We start from the raw sequence: 27,184 nt of genomic DNA, 5'->3' as shown, positions 1-27,184 counted from the left end.
GTCTGATGTCTGAACTGTGGGGGCGGGGGCAGTACAATCCTTGCGAAAGTGCCCCGTCTTGCTGCACTTGTAGCAGCCTGACGATCCCACGCTACAAGCTCCCTCATGCGGCCTGCCGCATTTCCTGCAGCGGCTCTGGCCCGGCTGGCCCTTCGACCTAATGTCAGATCCCTTGGTTTTCTTCCCCGAAACCCCTGTGACCTGATCAGTCTCTGCTTTCCTCTTCCTGAGGTGCTCCAAATAAATCTCCCTCTCCCGCGCCCTGGCAATCATGGACTCCAGGGCCGGGCAAGCTGAATAGCTGACATGCTCCCGGATATCTGCCCTCAACATATCAAGGTAGCGGGTCTTCCGCATCTCCTCGTCCCCCGCATACTGAGGTACCAACAAGCCCCTCTCCCTGAACTTGGCGGTGATCTCTGCCACTGTCTCAGTCGTCTGTCTCATATCAAGAAACTCTCTGGCCAGCTGCTGAAGCTCCACAGCTGGCGCGAACTCAGCCCTGAATCTAGTCATAAAATCTGAACAAGTCATAGCCTCGATGGCTGGGGCTCCCAACGACTCACCAACTGACTCCCACCAATATCTAGCTCTATCCCTCAAACATCCCGCAGCAAAGCGGACGTTCGACCCCTCTGGGAAGAAGCTCGTCAACTGCGCAGACTCAATGTCTGCGATCCATCTCCTGGCAGCAATGGGGTCCTTCACCCCGTGAAAGTCCGGCGCACCACTCCCCCTGAAGTCCTTGAAGGACAGTGTGCGCGTACCCGACTGGCTGGACGCCGAGTCCCTCCTGAATGTCTGGAGGTGATCCTCCATCAACTCAATAATCCCTTCCTTGATCGACCCGAAAATGATAGGGGTCGACTTAAGGATACCTCTAGTGATCTATGACGCGATGAACTCGCGTAGCCCGTCATCAACCTGCTCGAATCCCGCACCCGAGCCTGATCCTGATCCTGACCCTGAACCTCCTGCTCCATGTCGTGTGACTACCATACTAGAAATAAACACGTAAACGTCAGGATCATACATACTCCCGAGAAGTCTCACACTCCCCAAGTTTCCTGGTTCCATCTCGGCTCTCCCTGACTCGAGTACGGATCCTTTGCTTTCAGTAGTACGAGCCCATACTACCTTCCACATCTATCCGTACTTTCCTCAAGGATTGCCTCAACTTCACCAAGTCCCTTACCCAATATCCCTTTCCAACTAATCTCATCCTAGGCTTTCCTAGGGCACCCTCCGACCTACTCTCCGCCATCAGCTGCGTTAGGAGTCCCTACCACCCTTCCCTAACTAACTTGCGAATACTGTTACATATTCGCTTACTAGTTAGTTAAAGTTAGCCAGAACCCCTATAGCACAAAGCAAGCAGCATTCGTGCATTGAGTAACTAATTCAAGCATAACCTAATCAGGTTATCTCACTGCTGACTAACAGCTCTAACATACGGTTCAATGAGCTCCTATAGCAGGCATACAAGGCATCCTTCCTAGATCCTTAGCCCTATTCTAGCATGCAGTTATCATAAACACATAACAGGCATACAAGGCATCCTCCTAGATCCTTAGCCCTAATCTAGCATGCAATTCTCATAATCATATCATATAACATAACATAAAAAGTATGGGTATCTTGGGGAAAACTTACTTGAGCTCGGCCGGTCGCACGCATCACACACCTCATTCTTTCTCAAAACTCTTTAATTTAGATTTTAGAAAAACTATTTCATTGTAAAAATCCTCCAAGCCCTCGGTTTGAGTTCAGACACCCCCGAGGGTGTGTCCGAATCCCTCAAACCAAGGCTCTGATACCAACTTGTAACATCCCAATTTTCAAGGCCAAAATTTTCATTTTCAAAATTAAGTACTTCATAAAATAGTGTACCAAAACCCTGTCAAGGTTACATCAAATTATAAAACCATGACATCATGTCCCAAAACCACAATATCAAAAGTAATGAAATTCAGAGTACAATCCCAGAAAATCCATGCAGAAATCATGTGTGTGTGTGATGTGTTGCTACACCGCCGGATCCTTCCCCTTGGACGAAGAGGTACCTGAAACCAAAAATGAAACTGTAAGCACAAAGCTTAGTGAGTTCCCCCATCATACCACATACCAAACAACATACATATTGTCGGGCAATTCTGGGGTGCCCGACCTACCCATGTCAACCATTCTGGGGTGCTGACCTACCCATGTCAAGCCGTTCTGGGGTGCCGACTTACCCGTGTCCGGCCATTCTGGGGTGCCGACTACCCTCCGGTCTATCTCAACCGATCACGGGGACTATTTCAACCTCTACTGCTAGCATATAATATCATATCATAATCATACTCTCAGACATATCTGGGGTGTCCAACCTACCAATTGGTCCTAGCGACCGAATCGGGGACTAATCCCCTCCTACTGATACTATCACGTATAACACATCATGCTAGCATGCATACATATCAAACCAAAGCAAACCAGCCAATTATCACAAAGACAATCGTCTCAACTAAACAACTACTAGTGGGCCGACCTTGGTGCCTTAGACCCACTTCTACTGGAAGGTAACTCACCTCGATGTCGTGTAGTGTCTGAACTGTCCTCGGCGTGAAAGTCGACTCTCCTCGACTCCTCAATCCCTACACGGCAACCCTTCTAAGTTATCAATTCGAACATGCAACCCTAACCAGGGTCAACTCAATTCAGTCAAAGTCAACCTCCAGTTGACCTGACTCGCCGAGTTGGTCTACCAACTTGTCGAGTCCATACTCCTCTAACCCAAACCAACCCCCAACTCTACTCGTCGAGTATAGCAAGTACTCGACGGGTTCTCCTTCAATCATACCATCGGGACCATCTTCATCCGACTCGCCGAGTTCATCCTTGAACTCGTCGAGTTCATTTCCCTCATAAGAATGTGTCCAATCTATGACTCGCCGAGTTGTATGAATAACTCGTCGAGTCCATCTTCAAATATTGGGAGATTGCCTTGGACTCGTCGAGTTTGCTCAAACACTCGTCGAGTCCCATGATTCCTAGATCCCTTATGACCCTAAACAACTGAGGGACCTTCCATCCTATCATCTGATCCGTCAACAGAAAGGATTTGGTGGTCATTACACCCTGACTCGCCGAGTCCCAAGAACGACTCGCCGAGTCCATCCTTGACCATTACTATACAGTCAATTTAAATGGGTCATAACACACCAAAATCATAGATCTGGCCTCCTAATGTCCATTTTACACGTAAAGTTCCAAACTTGATGCACATGCATGGGGTCTTTGGCTCAAAAAGCCATAAAAGATGGTCTACAAGATGCATGGGGTGTTTATGGCAACAAAATGGGCACCTTTATGCCATAAAAACCCCCCAATAACCCCAGATCTGAAGCACAAACTGACTTCCAATACTCAATCCCGAATACAACCTCTCTAAGGCTTAGAAAATTAAGAAAAATGGACCAAAATCAAGATCTAAACAAAGAATAGCTAAGGTTTCAGCTTTATACCTCTAATAAGCTGGAAATGTGCTCAAAACTCTGGATCTTCTTGTTTCCCCTTGATCTCACAAGCCTCCTTCTTCTTTTCAAGCTTCAATCACACAAAGTAACACCACAAGGCTCAAGAACACACTAAAAACGGCTAGGGTTTCGAGATAATTCTTTCTGGGAGTAATAGGGACGATGGAGGCTGAGATAAGTTATTTAAATAGGGTGCACACCCTCAAATTTTGGGTTTCATCCAGACATTTGCTACTCGACGAGTCGGTCTACCGACTCGCCGAGTAGGTCACTTAACTCCCGCGTCTACGCCCGATCCTACTCGACGAGTTGATCCTTCAACTCGTCGAGTCCCCTCGTTAAAATGATAATTCTTTATTTAAAAAAATACTTATCAGGAACCGGGCGTTACACACACTCGGCTACTACGAGATACGGGTCCCACCCACACTCGGCTACTATGAGATACGGGTTCCGCCCACACTCAGCTGCTATGAGATACGAGCCCCGCCCACACTCAGCTACTAAACATACATACAAGTATCACACAGACAACAAGTATAACTAATTCTATCAATAAGGCACATATCCATAATTAAACTAAGATATGAGATACGGCCCCCGCCCACACTCAGCTAACTGGGAGATACGGGCCTCACCCACACTTAGCTACTAATATAATCTTACTACGGGCCGACCTTGGTGCCGTAGACCTGTTCCTACTGAAGGAAACTCACCTTGAATGCTAGATGTGAAATCTCGTGAGAGGAATCTCTGACGGCTGCTCCAACGACTACCCATCAGAAAATGTAGCCAAAGAAGTGTAGTTACTGGATCTATTCTCTTCCTCTTGAGCCTTCTAACTCCTTCTTCTTCTTCAAGCTTAAAGAACACAAAAGATTGTGATAGTTTCATTTTATTTACTTCTTTTTATAGTTTATTTTAGCACATTCCATCTTATTTTAGTTAATCTTCATGCATATTTTCTCTTTTTATTATTTTTCTCCTTTACCGGGCGCTTTCCAGTCTTTTGAGCTTATTTGCATGATTTATCGAAGACTAATTGTCATTGGAGGTATGGAAGGAGTGCGGGACTTTTGGAAGCTTGCGGTTTACTTGTGGACTTGAAGTGGTGCGATTGAGCTTGGTGTCAGCATAAACAAGAAATCAACTTGGACTTAATTTTTGAGCGAGAACGATGATGAGGCGACACGGACTCGAGCTACGGAAGATTGAAGGAGCATTGGACCAATCATTGGAGGCTTTGGAATGGCACAATTGGGCTCTCAAGAGTTATGCATGTGGGCTGAAATGTGAATGAGAAGATTGGGCTAGATTGTATTTTAAATGGCCCAAGCCCCACAATCAGCGAGACCCACGCGGTCCGCGTGAATTGTGCTGAATTGATCCCGGGTTTTGACTTGTTGACTCTATTTGTGGAAAGTTGGTGGGTAGCTTTTGTACAACTTTTTGAATCCGGAAATGAGCCTTTTTTGCTGGAGATTGGAGGCATTATTCTCATCCAACACTTTGAGAAAACCACTCTTTTGCTCTCAAGAACATTGGAGAAGAAGTGGAAGAATTGAAGATTGGTGTTACTTTCTTTCCATCTTGCACTTAGAACAATGTTTGGTACCACTAAACTTTCTTGTATTTCCTTTATTTTGGTCATGCTTGGCTAGATTTTTCACTTGGTTGATTAGGGTTTAATCCCATGGATGATTGGTTGCTTCGAAGACTATTATTACCTTGTGTTTGAAGTTTATGGAAATGTTCTCTAGTTAAACTTCTTGTAATGTTTGTTTATCTTTGATCATGAACTTGGATGAGTGAACATATATTTTTGTTGATCAATTTCTTGGTTAAGTAATGGACTTTGAGGTTGGTAAGCAACAAATGGTTTATATGTTTGTTTTCATTTCATTTAAACCATGAGAATGTTTCCTCGATAATGATAATGTAAGCATTTGATTATCTTATGGATTTGGTGACTCTTAGAACTCAAGGCTAATTGATTTTCACAAGATTACATGCTTAATTGATTTTGTGACTTTAATTAAGGGAATGTGTTAGATCTTCTCTAATCATTTTAATATCTAAGAAGAGTTGAGGCAATTTGTGCTTATGAATTGCTATAGCCAAGTTAAACCAATTCACAAGTGTTATTATATTTAGTCTAATGATAAGTCAACCATGTCATCCATGTGGTACATCCCAAAATCAACCAATTTTACTTCATTGAATTCAACCAAAACTTTTACTTGTTTACTTGTCATATTTACATTCTAGCTAGTTTTAATTTTGTCAAACAATCAAAAGAATTTAACCCCCCTGTTTTACTTTTATTTTTGTTTTACAAGTACTTGAACGAGTGATTTACATAGAGTTATAAAATTGAACCAATCTCCGTGGATACGATCCCTTTACCACTATACACTATTTAGTGTGTAATATTTAGGGTATTAATTTTGTTGGCCTCGACAACCACCAAATTTTGGCGCCGTTGCCGGGGACTGGTTTATTTTTAATCAATTTGTTTCTTTATGCCCAGATCTCAGCGTACAGGTGACTTGATTTACAACCCATAAATTGAAAAAGAAGGAAGGCGTTTGACGAAGGAAAAGCGAATTGAACGTGGTCAAACTTCTAATCCTCACGGGGATCCGTAGGTTGAACCCGCTTCATCAAGTGATACGGAACCCGATTCTAGTCCCGAACCTCGCCAAGAAATTCCCGAAACACCACCTCTACAACAAAATCCACCCATTATCGAACCAATTGCAATGGCGGACAAAGGAGAAGTTCCCGAAAGAACTTTGAGGCAAATGATGGAAACCGATGTTACACAAACTCCAACTGGTATCAATTACCCAGTTTTGGAAGGAGGCTCGGAGTTGAAGTCAAGTTTAGTCCATCACCTACCAACTTTTCATGGATTGGAGAACGAAGACCCTCATAAGCATTTGAAGATGTTCCACATTATTTGCACTAGTATGAAGCCACAAGAGTCAACCGATGACCAAATCAAGCTAAGGGCATTCCCCTTTTCATTGGCCAATAGAGCAAAAGATTGGTTATTCTATCTTCCCCCAGGGTCAATCAACTCATGGACCGACATGGCAAGAGCTTTTCTTGATAAGTTCTATCCCGCTTCAAGAGTCTTAAGTCTTAGAAATGAGATTTGTGGAATCCGCCAAGGTCAAAATGAGACTTTTCATGATTATTGGGAGAGGTTCAACAACTTGTGCTATAGTTGCCCACAACACCAAATTCCTGAACAACTCCTTATTCAACACTTCTATGAGGGATTGTTTCCAATGGAGAGAAGACTAGTTGATGCGTCAAGTGGTGGAGATGTCATTAGCAAAACTCCACAACAAACAAGACAACTCTTCAACACCATATCCGCTAATTCACAACATTTTGGCCCTCGCCAAGATATGAAGAGAGAAACTCAACAAAAAGTAAATGAAGTGGGAACAACGAACCTAGAGTCTCAAATCAAAGATCTAACCTCCGTTGTCAAAAAGCTAGCCATGGGACAAACTCCACAAGTGATGGTTTGTGGAATATGTGCAACAATGGGACATCCTACGGATATGTGCCCCTTCCTTCAAGAAGATGCGGAATATGTAAATGCCACGGGAGCGTTCCAAAACTACCACAACAAGCCATCCGGTTACCAAAATGCATATAATTCAAGTTGGAAGCCAAATCCCAACATGAGCTACAACCCAAGACCATTGCCTCAAAATGTATTGGTTAGACCATCCAATCCACCACCACAACCTCATTACCAACATCCACAACCACACTATCAACCCAAACCACACCCTCCACATCATCATCAACAACCCCCTCAATCCCAACCAAGTAGCTCTGGAATGTCTCTCGAAGACATTGTCAAATCCCTAGCCACTAGTACCCAACAATTCCAAAAAGAGACAAGGATTAGTATCTCCAACCTTGAAGCACAAATGGGAGATATAGTTACATCCATAAGCAAGTTGGAATCTCGTGGTAAACTCCCTTCTCAAACCGAGAAGAACCCAAATGTCAATGTGGTAACCTTGAGAAGTGGCAAACAAGCCGGAGAAAGTAGTTCGAAGAAGAAGCCAAGGGATGAAGAGGAAGAAATAGAAGTCATTCCCATTGAAGAACCTATAGTCAAGAACGACGCACAAGCCGGAGTTCCAAAGAAGACTACCCCTCTAGTAACACCGATAGCCACTCAACCGCCATTCCCCTCCCGACTTTCAACTTCAAAGAAGAACATGGAGGAGAAAGAGATTTTGGACACTTTCCGTAAGGTAGAAGTAAACATTCCTTTGCTTGATGCAATCAAACAAATTCCTAGATATGCAAAGTTTTTGAAAGAACTTTGTACCAACAAGAGAAAGTTGAAAGGAAATGAGAAAATCTCAATGAACGAAAATGCATCCGCTGTTTTACAAAGGAAGCTTCCACCTAAATGTAAAGATCCGGGAATGTTTACGGTTCCTTGCAAGATAGGAGATGTCACTTTTAGTAGTGACATGCTTGACCTTGGTGCTTCTATTAATGTCATGCCCTATTCGGTGTATGAATCATTGAATGTTGGTCCTTTAAGTGAAACCGGTGTCATAATCTCTCTTGCGGATAAATCAAGTGTCTTTCCTAGAGGTGTTTTGGAAGATGTCCTAGTGCAAGTAAACCAATTGGTCTTACCGACAGATTTCTATGTGATTGATCTAGATGAACAAGTGTCCTCAAAGTCGGGTATAATTTTACTTGGGAGACCATTTTTGAAGACGGCTAGAACAAAGATTGATGTGTATGCGGGAAGCTTAACAATGGACTTTGATGGTGAAACAATAAGTTTTAACATTTAGGATGCTATGAGATATCCTAGTGATGTTTCATCCTTGTGCTTTGTTGATGTTGTTGAACCATTAACCCAAGAATTGTTCGAGTTGTCTAATGGTGACATGTTGGAGATGGTTTTGAGCAAAGGGTTTGATTGTGGAAAATTAGCCAAGAAGTTGAAGCTCAACTCACTAGACCCCGAAGTTGAAAGATTGGTTAACAATTTGGAGATCAAGAAGACCACTCAATTTAGTGTGAAACAAATTGAATTACCTTAAACTCACACAAGATTGCCACCCTCCCTTGTTCATCCACCGGAATTAGAATTGAAGGTCCTTCCTTAACACTTGAAGTATGCGTACTTGGGAAACAACGACACCCTTCCAGTCATCATTTCGACTCACCTATCCAAGTGTGAAAAAGAACAACTCCTCAAAGTGTTGAGGGAACATAAAGAAGCAATGGGTTGGACTATTGCAGATATCAAAGGGTTTAGCCCCTCCACTTATATGCATAAAATTTTGATGGAGGATGAATGCAAGCCAAGTCGGGACGCGCAAAGAAGGTTGGACCCGCCAATGATGGAAGTTGTGAAGAAAGAGATTTTGAAGCTCCTTGATGCGGGGATGATCTATCCAATCTCGGATAGCAAGTGGGTGAGCCCGGTCGAAGTTGTGCCCAAGAACACGGGAATCACGGTGGTCGAAAACAACAAAGGTATGATGGTCCCCACCCGTGTGCATAATGGGTGGAGAGTATGTATTGACTACCGCAAACTCAATGCAAGCACAAGAAAAGATCACTTCCCATTACCTTTCATTGACCAAATGTTAGAAAGGTTGGCCGGGAAATCCCATTATTGTTGTCTAGACGGGTACTCCGGTTTTCACCAAATCCCGGTGGCACCGGAAGACCAAGAAAAGACAACATTTACATGTCCATTTGGCACTTTTGCATACCGGAGAATGCCATTCGGATTATGTAACGCCCCGGACACTTTCCAATGTTGCATGGTTAGTATCTTTTCGGAATATGTTGAAAATATAATTGAAGTTTTCATGGACGATTTTACGGTATATGGAAACTCCTTTCAAGAGTGTTTGACTAATCTCACAAAATTTTTGAAAAGATGTATTGAAACAAATTTGGTTTTAAACTTCGAAAAATGTCATTTTATGGTGAGTCAAGGTCTTATTTTGGGTCACATTGTATCAAAGAAAGGAATTGAGGTAGATAAGGCCAAGATAGATGTTATTCAAAGCTTACCTTACCCGACTTGTGTTCGGGAAGTTCGTTCTTTTTTGGGCCATGCAGGTTTCTACCGGAGATTCATCAAAGATTTTTCAAAGATAACAAGACCAATGTGCCAACTCTTGCAAAAGGATGTTGATTTCGAGTTCAATGAGGCGTGCAAAGAAGCTTTCGACAAGCTCAAAGAGTTGCTTACATCCGCTCCCATCATGCAAGCACCAAATTGGGATCTTCCCTTTGAGATCATGTGTGATGCAAGCAACTATGCAATAGGCGCCATTTTGGGTCAAAAGAGTGGAAGAGCCTCCCATGTGATCTATGCATCGAGAACACTAGACAATGCTCAAAGCAACTACTCTACCACGGAGAAGGAGCTATTGGCTATAGTGTTCGCTTTGGAGAAGTTTAGACAATACCTACTCGGTACCAAAGTCATAGTGTATTCGGATCATGCGGCACTCAAGTACTTGATGACAAAGAAAGATGCAAAGCCAAGACTCATCCGATGGATCTTTCTATTACAAGAATTTGACTTGGAAATCCGGGACAAGAGTGGATGCGAGAATCTTGTTGCCGATCATCTAAGCCGGATCATTTCTAATGAAACTCCTTTCCCGTTGCGGGACGAGTTTCCGGATGAGCATCTCTTTTCCATTACTCAATCTACTCCTTGGTATGCCGATATCGTTAACTTTTTGGTCACGAAAAGGTATCCCGACACATTCACACGTGCTCAAAAAGACAAATTGAAAAGTGATTCAAAATACTATGTGTGGGATGAACCTTATTTGTGGAAACATTGTCCCGATCAAATCATTAAGCGATGTGTACCCCAACAAGAGAATCAATCCATTTTACAATTTTGCCATGAATTTGCTTGTGGGGGACACTTCGGACCTAGCCGGACCTTGAGAAAGGTCCTTGAGCGTGGACTATTTTGGCCAACCATGTCACGCGATTGTTATATATTTTGTAAAAGTTGTGAACGGTGCCAAAGGACGAGAAACATTTCGCAAAAAAATCAAATGCCACAAAATCCAATCCTTGTTTGTGAAATTTTTTACGTATGGGGGATTGATTTCATGGGCCCATTTCCCGTTTCGTTTGGCAACGTTTACATCTTGCTCGCGGTTGACTATGTTTCTAAGTGGGTTGAGGCCAAAGCCACAAGATCGGATGATGCCAAAACAATTGTCGACTTTTTAAAATCTAATGTCTTTGTGAGATTTGGTGTGCCTAGGGCTTTGATTAGGGATCGAGGAACGCATTTTTGCAATAAGATGATGGAGGCCTTGCTGAAAAAGTACAACGTGACACATAGTGTCTCTACCGCCTACCACCCTCAAACGAACGGTCAAGCAGAAGTTTCGAATCGCGAGGTGAGGAGTATTCTTGAGAAAATGGTGAATCCCTCAAGGAAAGATTGGAGTTCGAGGCTGGATAATGCCTTGTGGGCCTATCGGACCGCGTACAAAACCCCGATAGGAATGTCTCCATTTAGGTTGGTTTTTGGAAAACCATGTCACCTCCCTGTGGAATTGGAACACCGTGCATTTTGGGCGGTCAAGCAATGCAACTTCAACATTGATGAGGCGGGAAGGCAAAGGAAGCTTCAACTTCAAGAGTTGGAGGAGTTGAGAAATGACTCCTATGAAAATTCAAGAATTTACAAGGAGAGAACAAAGCTTTTCCATGACAAGTCCATTACCCGCAAGCATTTCGAGCCGGGACATAGGGTTTTGCTTTACCATTCGCGATTGAAATTATTTCCTGGAAAGTTGAGGTCAAGATGGATAGGTCCGTTTGTTGTGTTAAAAGTCTTTGAGTACGGAGCGGTTGGGTCCAAAGTAAAGAAACGGGGCAAATCTTTAAAGTGAATGGGCATCATTTGAAACCTTTCTATGAAGGTTTTAACGCAAATGTCCTAGATGTCATCCAATTGGATGCCCCGGTGTACTGAAATCTAAAGGGAAGCACGTCTCGCCAAAGACGTTAAAGAAGGGCATTTTTGGAAAACTTAAAGTTTTCATCTTTTCTAGTTCCAAATAAATGTCGTAGATAGATCCTTTTTGCATTTAACATTTCTTCTTCTTCCTTCTTGCAGTAAAAGAGTGTTGGATTTTAAGACCCGGTGTTCGTTTTGGTCAAAGAGCAAAAATTGAGAAAATTGCTACAGCATTCACGCGGACCGCATGTACTCGGGGGTCTGTCCGCGTGTATAAACAAATGGTCCGCGTGTGGTCTCCCAAATATGTCCGCGTCATTTTTTCGAAGACAAAGAAGTTTCATGGTAATTCACGCGAACCGCGTGTGCTCAGGTATCCGTCCGTGTGGGTTATAAAAACGGACCGTGTATGCCCCTTGGAGTCGATCGCGTGTCGTGAAGGCAAGACAGAAGAGTTTCATGGTAATTCACGCGGACCGCGTGTGCTCGCAGTTGCGTCCGCGTGTGTTGTTGACTGGCGTTGACCAACTTTAGACTATGTCTGACCACAAATTTAACCCCTAAAACACCAGCCGGCCCTTCTTCCTTCTCACTTCTTCTTCTTCCTTTCTCCTAACCTCCATTAGAGCTCTACCCACCTCCATCACTAAAACTCGATTTCCCGCCAAACCGCCGGTCGGAATTTCGTGAGACCACCGCCATTCTTCACCAATTTCCGAGCTCTACAAACCCCACCCAAAAACCGGTCCGATGTGTTGCTGCAATTCCGGGCGCCACCACCACCATCTCGCCACTTTCCGGGTATTTTCCGGCCAACTCCGGCCACCTCTCGCAATTCCGACACCACCATTGTACTCCTCTTGGGCAAGACTACAAACCCCACTAAAAATATCCCTCAAAGCTCGCCAGAAAATTTTACCAGAATCTCAAGCCGTTGCCAAATTCCTCGGGTTTTCGCGGTAAAGTTTTTCTCACGGGATATTGAACAAAGCTTAAAGCTTGGGGTGGAGAGTTGAAAGATCTTTAAATCCCGAATTTTCGCACGTAAATTTTGAACTTTCAAGAAAAAAAACGGGTACTTTCTTTCCTTTATTTTAATTGATCAGTATGCATGTCTTAGAACAACAATTCATATGCTATTGTATCAAATGAGTCTAGGAATTATTTCTTGCTTTGATTATTGAACTGCTTTAGAAGTCCATAGGGAGTCGGTTGGTGATTTGGATTGAAATATCATTTGTTGGGATTGTGGTTCGTGTAGTGGTTATTTTTCGTGTAGGTAGACCATGTCCACGTCTAGAAAACGCCCGACTGCCGCCTGAGGCAAAGCCCCAGCTAGAAATCAAAACGATGCACCTGACATTCCAAGATTTCGGGATACCAAGGCGGCCGAAAACTACATGAAAAGCCTGCCTAGAAAGGTTGCATCCACCAAATTTGTGTGCAAATCCACGCTTATCTCATTAGGGGTTCTTGAGGGGGTCACCCAATTGTTTCGTAACATCGGGTGGGAAAACCTTCTCAATCTCATGGAGCACACTTACGAGCTCCCTACTAGAGAGTTTCTTGCCGATTGCGAGTACGATAGCGAAAAGAAAAAAGCCGCATTCCAACCTCCATCATTCACCCGTGCCTCTGTATTGCCCATCGCATCTTGGTGTGCACTGTCTTTGCCCGAAAAGAAGCCGGTCAGGTCACAAAAAATGAGCTTTTCTTCCTTTGGTGCATGACACGACGTGAAAACCCACCAATCATGGACTTTGCTTCGTTCTTTTTCCATAAATGCGCACTCATGAGAACCAAAGCGTCTGGTTATATTTGCATCGGTGGTTTTGTCACCCTTTTAGCCCGTGGTCTTGATATCGAGCTCCCAGACGAATACCAACCTGTTGACAATAAAACTCTTTTGGATGAGCGTGTTCTCACAAACATGCATCACATCCGCCGTAGGAACAGGAGCAGTTTTACATGGTATTGTCCTCAAGGGGTCGGATATCTCATTCTTCCCGACCCTCGAGTCACCAACTTCACCTTCCACGATCGCACTCAGTGGAGACTCGCGAGGACCATCATTTAGTCAGTCAATGAGGATGCGCTCCAGGATCAAGATGATGACGAGATGCATGTGGATGATGAGCCCGACGATGAGCCCACCCATGGTCCACAACACGCCCAGTCCCAAGCACCTCCCGGATATTACCCGCTTCCCCCCAATTTTGCCGAACGGTTCGAGGCTCTTTGTGTCTCCAACCAAATCATGTCCCAACAGATGCACCATATGTGGGGGTGGCACCAATCACAAAACCATTTTGAGAACGTCCCACTTCCTCCTCCCTATCCATACCCTCCACCCAACCACCCTTATCCACCTCCACCTTACCCTTACCCCTACCCCCAATACCCATACCCTCCTCCAGATCCCCTGGTTTAGGTACTTTCGCCTCGCCCCAAGCATTGAGGACAATGCTTATTTCTAAGCTTGGGGTGGGGTATTCCCTTTTCTTTTTAATTTAATTTATCATGCATTTTAATTAGGTTGCATAGCATTTTATTCTTAAATTGCATTCATTCAATATATTTAAAAAAAAATTCAATAAAGTCTAGTATTTAGTTTGTGCACTTGAAATTTCATATGTAACCAATTTGTTTGGAGAAGTCAAATTTTTGATATTTCGTGGAATTTGAACCTTATGTTTGTTGGTTCTAGTCTTTAGAAGTCTAGTTAAAAAAATGATTTTGAAAAGTCGGATATTATCGCAATCATAAAATGCGAGTGCAGTTATATATTTTAGTGTTTTTCCTCTTTGTGTCTTAAGTATTTGTATTTGTATTTGTAACATGTCTTTGGGGTTTTGTTGTCCAAAAAAAAGGGGGGGGGGGCACGGAGTTGTATCCATTTGTTTGCTTTTGTAAATGTTTAGTTTTTCGGATTCTGGCTCATGTAATTAGTTTCTAGTTTGATGTTCTTCTAGTTAGATATCATTTTTGTTGGCAAATACGATGATGCCTTTTCTCATCACGTGCTTGATTCTTCACTTTATATGATCTTGTTTTGGTGGAAACACTTATTCTTCTAGATGATGATGGTTTGCCAACCTTTGTACATAGCTCGTTCCTTGCCATTTTCGGCCAGAGTTATCTTTTTGCTAGGTTTTATTTCTTGGCGTGGGGTTGAAGTTATGAGGAGTGAGGAACATTCTAGCCGAGGGACACTATCTTATGGCTAGTGGGCTAGATCGGACCACGAAACAATGTCACATAAACCATACTAGTGAAGTATGCATGCTCGTTTTGCATCTTGATCAACATGTATCCCTTGCTAGAAAGGTAACAAAGGCTCGTCCCTCAAAGTGATTCTTATCTCTAAAAATGGATTATATGTTTTTATTCTAAGGGCGTGTCGTGAATTTCTACCTAAGATGTTCATTCTTTTTTTTCTTTTTAGGATAGTTCATCCCAAGTTCATTTTAGTCTTGTCTTACTTGAGGACAAGTAAGGTTCAAGCTTGGGGTGATTTGATAGTTTCATTTTATTTACTTCTTTTTATAGTTTATTTTAGCACATTCCATCTCATTTTAGTTAATCTTCACGCATATTTTCTCTTTTTGTTATTTTTCTCCTTTACCGGGTGCTTTCCAGTCTTTTGAGCTTAGTTGCAGGATTTATCGAAGACTAATTGTCATTGGAGGTATGGAAGGAGTGCGGGACTTTTGGAAGCTTGCGGTTTACTTGTGGACTTGAAGTGGTGCGATTGAGCTTGGTGTCAGCATAAACAAGAAATCAACTTGGACTTTATTTTTGAGCGAGAATGATGATGAGGCGACAAAGACTCGAGCTACGGAAGATTGAAGGAGCATTGGACCAATCATTGGAGGCTTTGGAATGGCACAATTGGGCTCTCAAGAGTTATGCATGTGGGCTGAAATGTGAATGAGAAGATTGGGCTAGATTGTATTTTAAATGGCCCAAGCCCCACAATCAGCGAGACCCACGCGGTCCGCATGGACCCATACACGGTCTGCGTGAATTGTGCTGAATTGATCCCGGGTTTTGACTTGTTGACTCTATTTGTGGAAAGTTGGTGGGTAGCTTTTGTGTAACTTTTTGAATCCGGAAATGAGCCTTTTTTGCTGGAGATTGGAGGCATTATTCTCATCCAACACTTTGAGAAAACCACTCTTTTGCTCTCAAGAACATTAGAGAAGAAGTGGAAGAATTGAAGATTGGTGTTACTTTCTTTCCATCTTGCACTTAGAACAATGTTTGGTACCACTAAACTTTCTTGTATTTCCTTTATTTTGGTCATGCTTGGCTAGATTTTTCACTTGGTTGATTAGGGTTTAATCCCATGGATGATTGGTTGCTTCGAAGACTATTATTACCTTGTGTTTGAAGTTTATGGAAATGTTCTCTAGTTAAACTTCTTGTTATGTTTGTTTATCTTTGATCATGAACTTGGATGAGTGAACATATATTTTTGTTGATCAATTTCTTGGTTAAGTAATGGACTTTGAGGTTGGTAAGCAACAAATGGTTTATATGTTTGTTTTCATTTCATTTAAACCATGAGAATGTTTCCTCGATAATGATAATGTAAGCATTTGATTATCTTATGGATTTGGTGACTCTTAGAACTCAAGGCTAATTGATTTTCACAAGATTACATGCTTAATTGATTTTGTGACTTTAATTAAGGGAATGTGTTAGATCTTCTCTAATCATTTTAATATCTAAGAAGAGTTGAGGCAATATGTGCTTATGAATTGCTATAGCCAAGTTAAACCAATTCACAAGTGTTATTATATTTAGTCTAATGATAAGTCAACCATGTCATCCATGTGGTACATCCCAAAATCAACCAATTTTACTTCATTGAATTCAACCAAAACTTTTACTTGTTTACTTGTCATATTTACATTCTAGCTAGTTTTAATTTTGTGAAACAATCAAAAGAATTTAACCCCCCTGTTTTACTTTTATTTTTGTTTTACAAGTACTTGAACGAGTGATTTACATAGAGTTATAAAATTGAACCAATCTCCGTGGATACGATCCCTTTACCACTATACACTATTTAGTGTGTAATATTTAGGGTATTAATTGTGTTGGCCTCGACAACCACCAGATTGCTTACAAATGGCTCACACACTCACAATATGCTCTAGGGTTTCGTGGATTAGGGTTTGGGACAAGGAGGTTGTAAATGAGGCCAATGGGTGGGGATTAAGATGCTTAAATAGGGTGCAAAACCCCGAAATTAGGGTTTCACACTACCAGGCCTACTCGCCGAGTCAAGGGCTCTTGACACGTCGAGTAGGTGGCTGAAATCCCGCGTCCAAGACTAACTTCTACTCGACGAGTCTGGGGCATCCAACTCGTCGAGTAGCTTTTCAAACATGAATAATTCATAAATAAATGCGTACCAGAGTCTGGGCGTTACAATGGAACTCGAATGCTATTTTGTTTATTGTTGTACTTGTGCTATATATTCAGTTTACTTGTGATCCATGAACTTAGTCGCACAGCCCAGCTTGTTCCGCCGCCTCGGTCGGGGGTGTGACTTTAATTCGTATTGAAAAATCATTTCAAAGACTATCAAACATAAAGTGGAAAAGTACATGGAAATTAGATTATCCATGGATTGTAGTTTATAATAAGGACATTGCTTTGAAAAAAGTGTGTTGAAGTAGCTTATGACATTGGAAAATGGTTATTTGGTCAAATGAAGATCACTACACTTAAAGAGTGTTTGAAATTACAATAAGTTTAAGAATAAGTAGACACTTGTTACGTGTTCAATGATGTAAAAATTACTAATCTGTTATTAAATTACTAGAAATTAAAATGGATTTGAAAGTGATAAGATAAGAGCAAGTGGATTACCATAGCTCGACATACATAGATACTGAAGTGTGTAACGTTTACTGCACTTTCAATACTATGATTTGGAAATCAAGACCGATAGAAAAGAAATTATAGACCAAGAGGTCATGAAGAGTGATTAGACTCTAAGTATAAAACCTAGCAACGAATTAATTACGATTATAGAAATAGAAATGAGACATTATGTGTACCATAAAGTGTTTTGGCAGGTGTCCATGCCAAGTTGATGATACTATGTTATGATTGAGACTCTAATACCATGGAGGGCCGCAAAATGGGAAAATGAATATATATATATATATATATATATATATATATATATATATATATATATATATATATATATATATATATATATATATATAATGATGTTGGTGACGTGCTTGAACACAACGGAACACACCTGGTCAAATTTGACCCTATGTAAGGAAATAGACGAATGTTGACTTAAGGTTGGATAACCTTATTGCATGATGTTGTTAAAAGTTCAAAAAGGAACAAAGGGGTAAAAGTTTCCAAAAGGATTAATAGCCTCTAATGATGTATTAATAATTAGTAGAACGAATTGCAATTATGAAAAAATCTACCAAAGTGATATGGCCATCGAATAAATTAGAAAGTGATGGCACGAAAATCTAATGAGATGGGTCGCGATTTGATTCTGAGGACGGAACCCTTTTAAGGGTTAGATAATTATAACATCCTAAAATTTAAGACCGAGTTCTTAAATTAACAAAGTAAATAAATGAAATATGATTTATCTGGATAAATCACCAAGGGATAATTATATCATCAATTTATATGAAGTTTAGAAAATTATAAGTGAAAATAATAACATGTTAAAAGTTAAAGGGCCATTTGTGACAATTGGGTGAAACTTAGGTTTGACTAGAGATTTGACCAACTTATGAACGTGAACTAAGTTTGTGAATTAGGATGGAGAGGGACCATTTTGGAAGTTAGTTTGGAGTTACTTTGAAAGACTTTTTTGCAAGGAGGGACCAAAAGTGACAAGTTGGGAAAGTTCAAAGCTAGTTAATGGGTATTCTCTTCCATTTGCTTGGGAAGAACGTGACTGAGGGAAAAGGAGAGAGCTAATGGCGATTTTGATTCTCAAGAGCTTCTAGGATCGACGCAAGTGGAGATTTGAATATCCAAGCAAAATGAAGAGGAATCAAAGGCTTCCTAGGTTGTGCCTAAGGGGTGGTTATGTAACGCCTGATTCCTGGTACGTATTTAAATTCTTAAAATGTTCATTTTATGAGAGCTACTCGGCGACTTGGTAGCCTTAACTCGTCGAGTAGGTGCCAGCTTGGTCGCGGGATTTAAATGGTCTACTCGACGAGTCCATGCCTGGACTCGGCGAGTAGGTCCATCAGGAGGAAACCCTAATCTATGGGGCTTGCATCCTATTTAAGCAACATAACATGCCTCCACCCCAGCCTCCATCACCTCCACATCCCACTCTCGAAACCCTAAGCAGCTATTGTGTGTTATTAATCTTTTCTTGCCTTTTTGTGTGATTTGAGGATAGAAGGAGGAAGGAAAGGCTAGAAGATCCAAGGAGAAGGCAGAAGATCTGGTGTTTGTGTTGCATTTCAGAACTCTTAAAGGTATAAAGCTTGTACCTTGGTTTCTTTCCACTTAGATCCTCATTTAAGTTGTTTATGGTCTTTTTAGGGCCATTTCTAAGGTCATTTCCGAGTTGAGAGCTTTTGGGGACATAAGGACTTTAGATCTAGGCACTCTTGAGCTCCAGAAGCTCAAAGTTGCCACCTTTATTTAGCCATGTCCCCATTCCATGCTTTAGGTTCTCATGTTTAGCTTGGTTTCAGTGTTCTAGCTTTATAACATCATGCATGCACGTAAAGTTAGCAACTTTACGTGAAAGGCTAGCCTAAGGTGTCCATATCTATGAGTTGGAAGCACTGGAATGGATTAAAATTAACTAAATGGAGATGTCACAAGGAGGACTCGACGAGTTGTTCTTGGAACTCGGCGAGTCGGGTCGTGAACCCTAACTCCTTTTATGGTTATGAGTGAAACCACTGAGTCTAGGAGATGACTCAGTGAGTTGGACAAGATTAGGACTCGAAAGCTTAAGAACTCGACGAGTCGAAGGAGGGACTCGACGAGTCCAAGGAGGGAATCGACGAGTAGGAGTCGATATGTCCTGATGTTATGTCAGGAAGAACTCGACGAGTCTGTTAAGAGACTCGACGAGTGGACTTAGTTGACCACGAGTTTGATTTGGTCACAAACCCGCCGAGTTGGGAGAGAACTCGACGAGTAGGGTTGATTGGGATTTGACATTGACTTTGACATTAACAAGGGGTAAAAGGGTCATTTTACCCTAAGAAAGGATTAGCAGATTCTGATTAAGTGTTATATTGGAATTGATAGTCGGGGAGTCGCCAGAGCAGCATACAGGGATCTCTCACTAGGGTTTTCAGCAGTCAGTCTTGCAAGGTGAGTTTCCTTCAGCAGGAACGGGTCTACGGCACCAAGGCCGGCCCGTATAAGTGTTATATAGTAGCTTAGAGGGGGCGGGCCCGAAGCTCATAGTAGTTAGAACGGGCGGGGCCCGATGCTTATATTATTACTTGAGTATAGATATGTGATTAATGGATAGATGTCCTTGTTGTCTGTGTAATACTCGTATGCATGTTAGTAGTGGAGTGTGGGCGGGGCCCGAATCTCCTAGATAGAGGAGTGTAGGCGGGGCCCGAATCTCCTAGACAGCGGAGTGTGGGCGGGGCCCGAATCTCCATGAGAGTGGGCAGGGCCCGTATCTCCTAGTTGCATGTTATTTGTAGGGTATGTGGTAGTTTGGGGAACTCACTAAGCTTCGTGCTTATAGTTTTCAGTTTTGGTTTCAGGTACTTCCACTAGCAAGGGGAAGGGCTCGGGATGATCGCATGGCACCCACCACAGTTTTTTCTAGCCTGGGAGATTTACTATGATATTTGTTATGAGGTTATGATTTGTTGACAAATACTACAATATTTTAAGATAATCGGTTTATGATTTTATATGATGACCATGATACCTATGGTTTAATAATGTTTTAAAAAAAAATTGGTCGGCATTTGTCACACCCCAAAACCGGAACGGCGGAAACGTTCGGGGGTGGAGGACGTCATGTTCAGTATCACAACAATGCAAAGTAGTAAACAAGCAACAACATCATCCATTGCATTAATAATATAATTTCATACAAGTGTGTTCTGTCAAGTTATACAGACACCAAAAATATACATCAAAATAAAAGATGAGTCTTGAATGAGCTCCATCTTCTCAAAACCTGGCACCGGTACCTGTCTACTGGTGACCTGAGAATACAAGTTATTTTGAAAGAGTTTATCAGCTTTAAAGCTGGTGAGATCATAAATATATTAGTGTCTGTATTTGTATGAAAGTGTTTGTAAGTCTGTATTTGTATAAGTTTGTAAAAGTTTGTAATTGTTTGAACTCTCCTAGAAAACCCTATGTTTCCTACTAAAAGTAGCCTTCTACCAAGGCATCTAGTATCTGTGTGTGTCTCTTGTAAGAGCGTGTATTTTCCCAAATCTGACTATCATTAACGAAAAATATAGTTTTTACATTATTGTTTATTGTGTGAATATCACAAAGTAAATGTAATGGGAAAATGAAATAGTACTGTAGTGTTGTATTAAGTAACTACTACTGTACTAACTACTTTAAACCAATTGTTATTTAAAGTAACATGTGATCGGCCTGTATCCTGCTACCGACTCATAGAAAAACGACGATGTAAGACGTCGTAAGAAATGACGTTTGGCACCCGTAGACTTGCAAGTCCCACTGTAGCGAGCAGCAAGGTGTAGGATAGTCAATCCGGTATAGATCTATACACAAACTCATACGCTCCCCACTAAAGGAGATTCTGGATACAAAACGGTCATGACAGGTAGTGCCATGCCCCGTTACGTGGCTCACATAAATGTAATAATGTTCTAGGATATGTATGTGCTAGCTGTATTTGTGTGTTCTCTCCCTGTCTAGCATGTATTGTTTGTTTCTCATCATAGTATTCTATTGTTTGTTTCTCATCATAGTATCGATTGTTTGTTTCTCATCATAGTATCTATTGTTTGTTTGTTATTGACTCATGTATGAACTGACTCATTGTATGTTTCACTGTTCTAGTAATAGTATTAGTATCTCCCTAAACTATACCTATTATAGTTTACTAGTAATGTTGTCTGAATGTATAAACATGTTTGCGTATACCTTTGCTACCCAAAGGTATTGAACTGAATGAAAGAAGGAACTTTTATATCTATATACATATACATAATATATAACTAGGATTCAAACGACCTTCGGACAAATAACCCGAATACCCTAAGTCCACAACCAAACAAGGAACTGGAAGTAAGGTGAGCTATCAGTCCTAAGTCCTTTCAATCCTACTTATATAACTATATCTATATAGATACACAGAATATAAGTTAAAAGAGTTTAATAAAAGTATTTGATATGAAAAAGAGTTTATAAAATAGTTTGAAGTAAAACAGTTTGGTAACACAGTTTGAAAAGTAAGAAATCCACTTGTTTGGTAGTTATTAATCACATGTGATTGATATAATAACTATAATTGTTCAACTTGTATTCCCCCCCCCCCCATAAAAGCATTTAAAAACATTTAAAAGGTTAATTAAGGGGTATGAACTCACCTGTAGTGAGTGGTTTGGATGAACGGAATGTATAGGATGCTAGGTGTCAAGTGAAGACTTGCACACATACAATGATCCTAGTTAACATATAATAACACATATATGTATCCAATTAGTCTTTAAACAACTAATTAACAAAGTTAAGACATCCTAGGACATGTAAAACACCTTATTTAAGTGTTATAGGTGCTAAGGATTGCTTCTAAGTGTTGTAGGACATTGCTATTGAGTTTAGGGTTCAAGGGTAAACTTTCTTGGAGTTCACGGTTTTGTGACCATAACCCCTTGAGTTTACGGTCGTAAACCCATGAGTTTACGGCCGTAAACTCATGGTACTTGACCATTTTGTGTTTTGAAGCCATTAAGATCATAAGAAGCATTCCTACTTCATGTTTAAGCCTTAGGAAGAGATTAGGGCACCATTTCACTCCTTTAGGGAGTTTACGGTCCTTGGACCACTTCTCTTTGGGTTTACGGCCGTAAACCCAAATGGTTTATGGTATTTTGATGTTTTCAAGTACTAAGCACATCAAGGAAGGGGTCTAGGCTAGTTTCCAAGGCTTGGTAAGGGACTAGGGCACACTTTGGCACCCTTTTTAGGGTTTACGGTCCAAGGTGTTCTTGGACCTTAAACACCTTTGATCCTTTGATTCTTGGTGTTTTCTAGATGATTATGAAGTGTAACAAGCCTTATAACACGCTAGGGTAAGAGTACTTACTAGGTAGAAGCTTGAAAAGGTGCTAAAAGTCCAAGAACACTAGTGTGTGTTCTTGGTGTTCTTGGTGAAACTAAGAACACTTGAAGATCTACACAAATGGAATGATTTCACGGATGGAATCACGTAAGATCACTAGATTAAGTAAGATATCAACTTTTTAGGGCAAGAAACACTTACATAGTTGAAGATCAAGAAGGAAAATCGGATGATACTTGAGAGGATTTGAGTCTTGGTTCTTGAAAATGTGAAAAAGTGAATAAAATGGCTAAGTGCCATATTTATACCCCTTGGGGTTTACGGCCGTAAACACCTTGTTTAGGCCGTAAACTCCAAACTCTTGGAGTTTTGGAACTTTATTGGTGCACAATAAACCCTAGGGAATCCTCTCTCCTGTTATTTCCTGAAGTACTAACTTTAAAACACTCAAACTTATTCCAAAAAGCTTGAAAGTTAGCAGAAACTGTTCTGACTTATATTGAATTGAATGGTTGTACAGAATAGAAATTTCGGGTTGTCACAACATTTCTGGGATGTTTCAGGTTACTAGTGAAGTTTAGCTAGAAGGGAGTAGCAACATTCATTGGAAAACTAGGTGAGTATGTGTTGGCATTTTTCCACTTTGGGGTACATGGCAAAATGATCTTATGATAATGAAACACTAATGTTTGATATATGAAATATTTTGAAATGAAAGTGTCGAATGTTTTTGGAAATGATATTTTGAAAGAATGCCTTGAAGGCAATAATGTTTTTGAAAGCAAAGAATGTTTTAGAAGATAAAATGTTTTGAAAATGTGTTTGAAATGTTTTGAAATATAGATGCTTTACTTTTGAAATGAGTTTTTGATACTAATGTATGAAATGTGTAAAGTATGGAAAGTAATGACAATAAATGGAAAGTAATGAAATGAATTGGAAAGTAATGAAATGAATATATTGCTCGAGCCATGATGTCACCGTAACGGGATATAGAGGAATCTATTGGGGTAGTGTCTCCCCTTCGCGAAATAGATGTCCCAACGGAAATGATGCCTTGGTGGGCTGGTTTTTTTCTTTCCACATTAGTATAAACTTGGGGATATTGGTAGGTCCTAAGTATAAAAATGACAACGTTTCAACAATAGAATTAGCCCTTAATGAAATAAAGAATGAAATGTGAAAAGAAATGTCTTGAATTACGTTATGACTAATGAAATGTTATGATATAGAATAAAATGTGGAAATATATCTTTTGAAATGAAATGGTAATATATGAAATGATATTTATGATATGTGTGAAAAGAGTTTTCCTTGAAAATGCTTGAAAAGATATATTTTGCAAAAATAAAATGTTTTTGATGAAAATGCGATGAACGTTTTGGGTCACAAACCCGCATAGCTCACGATATATTATTTTCTTACGTATCTCTTTTTAATGCCATGTATCTCAGGTTATACTTAAGGGGAGAGGATGATATATGGAAGTTAGAAGTCAAGTGACAGAGAATGGAGTGAAACTTGTTAAGTTCCTTGTTAATTGTATTGATGTAATTCTTATTTGCTTGCTATGATTGTATTGATGCTTAATAGTAACACCAAATATTTTTGTGAGATTGTTTTTTGTTAAATGTGGGTTAACACTCGAATGTTTTTTAAACCATAACATTTTAAAGTTAGATTTTTTTTGGGTGTTACAGTGCTCACTTATTTCTTCAGTTACTTATCTGAATGAGCATGAATAAGCTATTGTTCATGTTCGTTCGAATCATTTACAATCTCTTTTATATTGCAAAGAAGCATTATTCACTTATACCACCAACCTATATCCCAAAGCAGCCGGATGATAAGAAATGAATTCTATAATGAAGGTGTTTGGTTCAAAATCCATATGTATTATAGATCTGAAAAAGTTGTAATGTTCTATCCTTGAGGGAGCATCTTTACTTTTCATTTGTCCCAAACTATCGTAAGGCCTATAGGTATACCTACGTCTAGACAACATAAATTGTTGTCACCTCAGCGCCACTTCATAACAACTTCTACACCACTTGCTTACGAAATATCGACCATCTTACCTTAAAATATGAATTTTATGAGAGATGGAGATTTCGTCTTGGCTTTAGCCATGACAGTCACACCACATGCCTTCTACGTCCTTTGGGGACGGTGTTCATGCCACAATGATTGTCTACCTCATCACCACGCCGTTGGCATGGTGAGTTATACCACAAGCCTAAGGCTATATGGTATACCTCTACCACCATAACATAAAAAATTATGTCACATCAACACCACTTTCCTATCATTAATCCTAGAAAATACTCAACACCATCCAATAGGCTCTTAATTTTTTAGAATAAAAATAATATTAAATAGGAATAATCGAGAGAGAAAGAAATGGATAAAGACATTGACGTTATAAAATGTTAACCGAGTAACATCCTGACCACATGCACATAACATATGAAGGGGGTACTACACGATAATGTTTTAAGGCATCCCGTATAGCCTAACATGTGATGCGTTAACACCATACCGTATAGCCTAACATGTGATATCTAATGTAAACTGTTGTGTCATTTAAACCAACAATAAACCCCATCCAAATTCAATTCAATACTTAATAGATTCAAATAAATCAATAACGCTTATCATAATGAAACCAAACTTTTATCAATCAAAGCCGTCACATCAACAATAATAAACCATACAACAAAATTCCCTAAAACCCCACAAACTGGATTACATTGTCATCAAGAAAAAAACACAAATTAAAAAAAAAATCAAACCAAACCCAATCCACATCACACAATTTTGAACATATACATCCAAATGACACCTAAACACAACAACCCCATGAAAGCAAGTCTTGCCTTTTCTAATCAAGAAAACAGCCCAAATGCATGTGAACATGCTCTCCAATTCCATGAAAAAGGAACCTTCATTTGGTCTCAAATGTGCTGTCTTTTCATCCAATTAACTCTAATTTAATCCGTACACTTATACATAATCCAAAACTAATTAACAACTAATCCAATCATTACTTCTAAAAGCTCAAAGCCTTTAAAATCCACATGAAAAAAAAGACATTCTTTTTACAAATTATTTCAAACCATCCAAGTTTTCAACAAAATCAATAAAAACATACCATGGTTTTTATGAGTTATTATAGATTCAATTAAACAAATCCAATGTATTTTTAAGAAACCAATAATCTTTTTGCAATCAAAAGGGAACTTAGGATGGTTGAAAATTTGGTTACTTTTTCTTGCCACTAGAGAAGAAAGATCCGAATCCCAAATTCAGAACCGGATTGACCCGAACTCCATTACTGGAGCTACTATTGTTCCCATAGCTATAACTCGTTTTCCTTAATGGAGGTTTCTGTGAATTATGAGGGTGTTTATGAGTAGAACCTTCTTTTGAAGACGATGATCGTTTTGTACTTGTTGATGATCCGGCGGAATTGCTCCGAGATAACAATGGAATCGGGCATAAACTCCGAGCATATCCATTGCCACAGCTACTGCTTCTCTTAAATCCCCAAAACGATTTCGATGAATTATGTTGTTCCTCTTCCACCGCCGGCAGCGGGTTGTAGTTTGAAGCTGGTGATTGTGGTGGTAATGATGATGATGGTGGTGGTGGTGGTGGGTGGTGTTTGATTTGGGTTGGGATGATTTTTCCGTTCGAGAAAAGCTCGTCGGCCATGGAAGCATGGTGGGTATTGGGATTTTGTTGAACGCAGAAATTGAAATCGACGGTGGAGGAGGAGGAGGAGAATGATCGGAGAAGTTGTTCGACGGGGACTGTGTCGGATTGAGAGAGATCATGAGAGAATGAGATTCGAGGGCTCATTGTCATGTTGCCACCGCCACCGGTGCCGGAATTTTCAGAGAAGAGTTCTATCGCCATTTTTGAAAGATTCACAGAGAAATGGTGAGAGCATGTTGAGGCATTGAAACGAGTTTGATAAATTAGGAAAAAGGAGAGGGTGACTTTTTGGGATTATGTAAAATTGAAGGTTAAATTTGTAAATTGAAGTACTTGAATCCCAAACTCACTTAACTTTACTACCATGGTACGAGTCGAAATAATAATAAAAAATTAAATATCAGCAAAAGTTCGGTAGAAACTTGACAAAATTACTCAATTGGTCATGTTGTTTTCCAAAACATACGTAGTCACCACAATTGTAAAATTAATCCGGTTTCTAAAACATGCCCGAACGATATTTTTTCCATATAAAAAGACCTTTTTTTTTTTTTTTTTGCCTTTTTATTTTGTTTTATATTTTTATATGGTATGACTTTATTTGATTAAAAAAAAAAAAACTATCATCCACCCCCACCATACACCCGTACC

General features: G+C 40.3%; 2 protein-coding genes across 2 annotated transcripts; one reads left to right on the top strand and one right to left on the bottom strand.

Annotated features, from left to right (window-relative positions):
• The first annotated feature begins 6,814 nt into the window (after positions 1–6,814).
• LOC145164278 (uncharacterized) lies at positions 6,815–8,620 on the top strand. The gene is made up of 2 exons (XM_079083002.1): positions 6,815–8,185; positions 8,369–8,620. The coding sequence occupies exons 1-2, from the start codon at positions 6,815–6,817 to the stop codon at positions 8,618–8,620; spliced, it is 1,623 nt and encodes a 540-aa protein (XP_078939128.1).
• Positions 8,621–25,473: 16,853 nt separating this feature from the next.
• Positions 25,474–26,809, bottom strand: LOC145166846 (uncharacterized). Its single transcript, XM_079085893.1, has one exon. It carries the CDS (start codon positions 26,732–26,734, stop codon positions 26,078–26,080), a length of 657 nt encoding a protein of 218 aa, XP_078942019.1. The 5' UTR covers positions 26,735–26,809; the 3' UTR covers positions 25,474–26,077.
• Positions 26,810–27,184: the final 375 nt, after the last annotated feature.

Source organism: Lactuca virosa, chromosome 3 (genome assembly GCF_052849685.1).
Source record: "Lactuca virosa cultivar CGN04683 chromosome 3, Lactuca_virosa_CGN04683_v6, whole genome shotgun sequence".
In the NCBI taxonomy this organism is placed as follows: domain Eukaryota; kingdom Viridiplantae; phylum Streptophyta; class Magnoliopsida; order Asterales; family Asteraceae; genus Lactuca; species Lactuca virosa.
The sequence above is the reverse complement of the archived record's forward strand: the minus strand, read 5'-3'. Positions and strand labels throughout refer to the sequence as shown.

What these genes read in the sequence shown, in the direction of transcription:
- LOC145164278 (XM_079083002.1), top strand. Translation starts at nt 6,815, where the DNA reads ATGGAGAGAAGACTAGTTGATGCGTCAAGTGGTGGAGATGTCATTAGC. An exon ending in TGGAAGATGTCCTAGTGCAA is followed by an intron (nt 8,186 to 8,368) that starts GTAAACCAATTG and finishes TTTAACATTTAG; the next exon opens with GATGCTATGAGATATCCTAG.
- LOC145166846 (XM_079085893.1), bottom strand. Translation starts at nt 26,734, where the DNA reads ATGGCGATAGAACTCTTCTCTGAAAATTCCGGCACCGGTGGCGGTGGC.